The sequence below is a fragment of the Serinus canaria genome, unplaced genomic scaffold (genome assembly GCF_022539315.1).
Source record: "Serinus canaria isolate serCan28SL12 unplaced genomic scaffold, serCan2020 HiC_scaffold_131, whole genome shotgun sequence".
Taxonomy (NCBI): Eukaryota; Metazoa; Chordata; class Aves; order Passeriformes; family Fringillidae; genus Serinus; species Serinus canaria.
The window spans coordinates 8,608-13,316 of NW_026108245.1; the positions used below are offsets into that span (position 1 = coordinate 8,608).

General features: G+C 52.0%; 1 protein-coding gene across 2 annotated transcripts; it reads right to left on the reverse strand.

Annotated features, from left to right (window-relative positions):
- Window positions 1–341: 341 nt before the first annotated feature.
- LOC127061160 (zinc finger protein with KRAB and SCAN domains 1-like) lies at window positions 342–4,703 on the reverse strand. 2 transcript variants are annotated; one of them, XR_007780618.1, is made up of 3 exons: window positions 3,538–4,703; window positions 1,001–3,024; window positions 342–457 (listed from the first exon to the last, which is right to left on the reverse strand). XR_007780618.1 is itself a non-coding variant. In XM_050987698.1 (2 exons), exons 1-2 carry the CDS (start codon window positions 4,281–4,283, stop codon window positions 2,949–2,951), a joined length of 822 nt encoding a protein of 273 aa, XP_050843655.1. In that variant the 5' UTR covers window positions 4,284–4,703; the 3' UTR covers window positions 946–2,948. The 2 variants fall into 2 exon arrangements, 1 of the variants encoding a protein (XP_050843655.1); XM_050987698.1 differs by lacking the exon at window positions 342–457 and having other exon boundaries at window positions 946–3,024.
- Window positions 4,704–4,709: the final 6 nt, after the last annotated feature.

The window sequence follows — 4,709 nt, forward strand, 5'->3', positions numbered from 1 at the left end:
CAAATCCCCCCAAATCCTCTCCAAATCCTCCCCAAATGCCCCCAAATCCTGCCCAAAAACTCCCCAAAGCCTCTCCAAATCCCCCCGACCCCCCCAGATCTCCCCATATCCCCCAAAATGCCCCCAAAAATCCCCCAGGACTCCCCAAAATCCCCCCAGGACTCCCCAAAATCCCCCCAAGCCCCCCCAGTGACCCCCAGACCCCCAATATTCCCTAAACTCCCCCTAAATCCCCCCCCCATAATCTCCCAAATCTACACATGCCCTCCCGGACACCCCAAAGCCCCCCCAAAATCCTCCCAAGATGCTCCCCCAGGACCCCCTAAACCCACCTGAGAACATCTCCCTGTGGCGGGTGCAGCCCCTGGCCCGCGCTCCAGCAGAGCCTCCAGACCCAACTGTGGCCCGGGGGGGTCCCAGCAGCGCCCCCACCATGGCCAGGGCCACCAGGCCACACCTGGGTTTGGGGGCAATTGGGGATTTTGGGGGTTTTCGGGTTATTTGGGGGGTGGTTTTGGGGAGATTTGAGGGGATTTGGGTTTTTTTTGGGGGTGATTTTGGGACGATTTCGGGAATTTTAGGTGGATTGCGGGGGGGGGGGGGTGTTGGGCGTTTTGGGAGGATTTGGGGATTTTGTTGGGATTTTTGGGGCGATTTGGGGTTTTTGGGGACATTTGGGGCTTTTTTGGGGGGTGGTTTTGGTGGGATTTGGGGGCTTTTGGGAGGACTTTAGGTTTTGAGGGGATTTTGGGGGATTTAGGGGGATTTAGGGGGATTTTAGGTCTGGTTTTAGCGGGATTTTGGGGGGTCTGGAGAGTTTTGGGAGGATTTGGTGGGTTTGAAGAGATTTTGGGGGTTTGGGAGAGATTTAGGGGGATTTAGGGCATTTTTGGTGGGGTTTTGGGGGGATGTTGGAGTTTTTTTGGGGGGGGGGGTGTTGGGGAGTTTGGGGGATTTTGGGGGGCTTGGAGAGGATTTTGGGGTTTTTTTTGGAACTGACTGGGGCCCGTCCTGGATCAGGGGCGGCACCGAGCGGTGGAACGGGAGCGGGACGGGGAAGGCGGGAGTTGCTGAGGGGAACCGCGCGGTGATTGGATGGTTTGGAGCGGGCTGTGCCGTCATTGGTTAATTTGGGAGATGGAGCGCGGCGATTGGATGGTATGGGGCGGGGCTCGTCCCTATTGTCGGGGAAAAGTCCGGGATTTTGAGAGGAACATTCCCGGTTTTAGGAAGGAAAATACACAGATTTTTTTGGAAAAATTCCCGTTTCTTGGAGGGGACATATTTCTGGTTTTTTGGGGAACCATCCCGTGTTTTTTGAGAGAACCTTCACGGATTTTTTGACTCCAAATAAAGCCCAAATAACCCAAAAAAACCCCCCAAGGAATACCTAAAAACACAAACAAACCAAAATAATCCTTAAATGAACCCTAAATAAACCCAAACGGACCCAAATAATCTCTAAATAAACCCCAAATAAACCCGAATAAACTCCAAACTAACACCCAAAACCCCTCCAAACACCCAAAGTACACCTAAATAAACACCAAATAAATCCATATAAACCCTAAGGAACTCCAAAAAAACAAATATAAACCCAAATAATACCAAATAAACCCCCCAAAACCCCCAAATGAACCTCAAATAATCCCCAAATAATCCCTAAATAAACCCAAAAAAACCCCAAAAACCCGTTCCTCTCGTCCCCACCCGAAAACAGACCTTGGCCAATCAGAGTGCGAAGCGCTGATGACAACACAATTGCTGGGCAAAAACTAGGAGCACTGGCCCCGCTCAGCGATTTTCAGCCAATCATCGGCCTCCGGGACTCTGACTCATCAGTTGCCGGGCAGAGCCCAGCACCACACAGCGCTAACCAATCAGAGACAGCGAGGGATAATTTCCAGCTAATCAGAGCATTTATTGCTGATGACTCATCAGTTGCCAGGATTGGAATTTGTAGGGGGGTGACCCTGGGGATGCGGAGGGGACCCCAAATTAAAACAAAGCGGCGTCGGCACACCAAAAAGGAGCAGGAGGGGCCTGGGACCCCCAAAACCAAACAGGGGGAGGGGATTGGGGGAACGATGGGGAAGGGGTGGGAGAGGGCAGGAAGGAGGGGGATGGGACCCCGAAATTGAGCTGGGAGGGGACTGGGACCACCAAACAGGAAGAAGCCAATTTTGTTCCTGCAGTATGTAAAGTGGTTTATTGACATGCAAAAGACTCTATGAATATCCAACAGGCTGATGTAAGAGGAGACAAGGACCATGGAGCAAAGTTTATTATGGCCACCAAGACAGCCCCGTTATCTTCGGGGACACCCCTTAATTAATCTGGTTTTAATTACATCAGCCTGTTGCATATTCATAGACTCTCATGCAAATCAATAACCTAATTTACATATTTCAGGGATTATTTTACATGGCCCCACCTTGGGGTGTCTCCCCATTTCAGGAGCCTCCCATGGAAAGGAAAATGTAAACCCACTCCCTCTGAATACTACTAATAATAAAAATAATAATAACAACAAAAATTATAATAACAATAATAATAATAAATTTTGAAATTAGGGGCTCACAGGCAAAGATATGGGAGTAGAAATACCAGTTTTTTATTAGGAAAAATTGAAAATACAAATGCAAAAGTACAAATTTTAAAAAAACAGTGACAGAGTCAGAATCCTCTGGGAATCCAGAGGGAAAAGGGCTGATCCTCTGGGAATCCAGTGGGAAAACACTGCTTCTGGAGTTCCAAACCTGAGATTCTATCCAGGTAGGAATGCTTGGCTCCTCCCCCTGGGTGGAGCATCTCCTAATGGGATGTCATTTTATTAGCCAGACAGTGACACTCAATGGCCCATTACCTGAAGATAATTATTAATTATTGGCCCATTAACAGCAGATAATGTGTTTGCCACTCTGACAGGTGGCAAACACAACACACACTTATCTTGCAATCCAGGACCTGTCCTCACTGGCTGCCCCCATTCTCCAGAGTTCATGGTGTCCAGGGAGGCTGCAGCTGCCAGTGCCAGGAACAAATGAGACGGGTCTTGGTTTCAGAGAGCTCCAGAATCCATTTCTGAGCCCAAAAGACAGGGCAAAGGCAGGGCCGTGGGGTTTTTAGAGGGTATCCCAGGGGTGGAGTTGGGGTTTGGGTCAGGGGAGGAGTTGTTAGCAACACAAGAGGGGTGAGATCAAATTCCTGCCTCTTAGCAACAGGGGCACTCCACACAGAATGTGTCCCCAAATCCTAAATTCCCCATCAACTACCTGTGAAATGGAGGGACTTCAGATATCTTTGATCAATTTCCTTCATTTAAACCTGTTTGGGCTTTTTTTAAGGGATGAAGATGGAGCAGAGGAAAATTAACACCAAACCAAAAGGAGAAGCAGCCAGGTGTGTTCCCAGCATGGATCACAGGGAATGTGGGTGACCAGGGCTGTGCCCAGTGTGCCTCCTCCAGTGGGGGATGGAGCTGGAGCAGCGCACAAACTCCTCCTGCACTCAGGGCACTCGCAGAGCTTCCCTTACCGGTGCCTCCGTTGGTGTCGGGTCAAGATAGATCTGTCTGAGAAGCTCTTCCCACACTGGGGACACTCGTAGGGCCTCTCCCCGGTGTGGATGCGCCGGTGCCTGATGAGGGTAGAGTTTTGCTTGAATCCCTTCCCACAGTCGGGGCAGCAGAAGGGCCTCTCTTCTGTGTGAATCCGATACTGCTGGAGGAGATGGGAGCTGATCCTAAACCTCTTCCTGCATTTGTCACACTCGTAGGGCCTCTCCCCAGTGTGGATCTTTTGGTGGCACGTCAGGACGGAATGCTGGCTGAAGCTTTTCCCACATTCCCCACACTCCCTCATCCCTTCCCTCTGGTGTTCAGGGTTTCCCCCCCTGTCCCAGTTGCTGGCGGTCATGCTTGGATTGGGGGTCCACCCCTTCTCCTCAGTGCCCGCCCTCCCCAGGCTGCTGGCAGCCCCAGCAATCCCAAAAGCTCTCCGCTCTCCCCATTTCGGGATGCCGGGGCTCTTTGGGCTCCCGGGCTCCCTTCTCCCCTCACTCTCTGCTCGGGGCTGCAGGGGCTCTAAGGAGTCCCCCCCTGCCCCTCTCCAGGCTCTCAGTGTACCGCCAATGGCAGCACTCCCCCCTCTCTGGGCTCCCCACTTTGGGCTCCTGGGGGACACAGGGCTCTGCTCCTCCAGGCTCCCTCTGCCGCCAGCCGCCACCGCCACCCCCGATGTCCCCCCAAGGGGCCTTTTCCACTCAGCCTTGGACTTCTTCATCCTCCAAACATCCTGCCCCCAAAAAAACCCAACTGGGGACGATGGGCTGCATGCTGGGGGTGACTGGAAACAACTGGGCTTATACTGGGATCAGCTGGGATCATGCTGGAGCTGACTGGGATCATACTGGCACTGAGTGCCACTACACTGAGGGTGGCTGGGAGTGGTTCTGACCAAATGGGATCATACTGGAAGGAACTGGGACTGACTGGGAACATGCTGGAGGGAACTGGGCTATACTGGGAGATACTGGGAACAAAAGTGAGGGTCAAAGAGAGCAACTGGAACCATGTGGAGCACAACCGGGTCATACTGGAAGGGACTGGGAGCACACTGGGCTCATCTTTGGATCATACTGGGAGGGAATGGACTAATACTGGGAGTATCTGAGAGTGACTGGGAATACACCCTGCACATCATACTGGG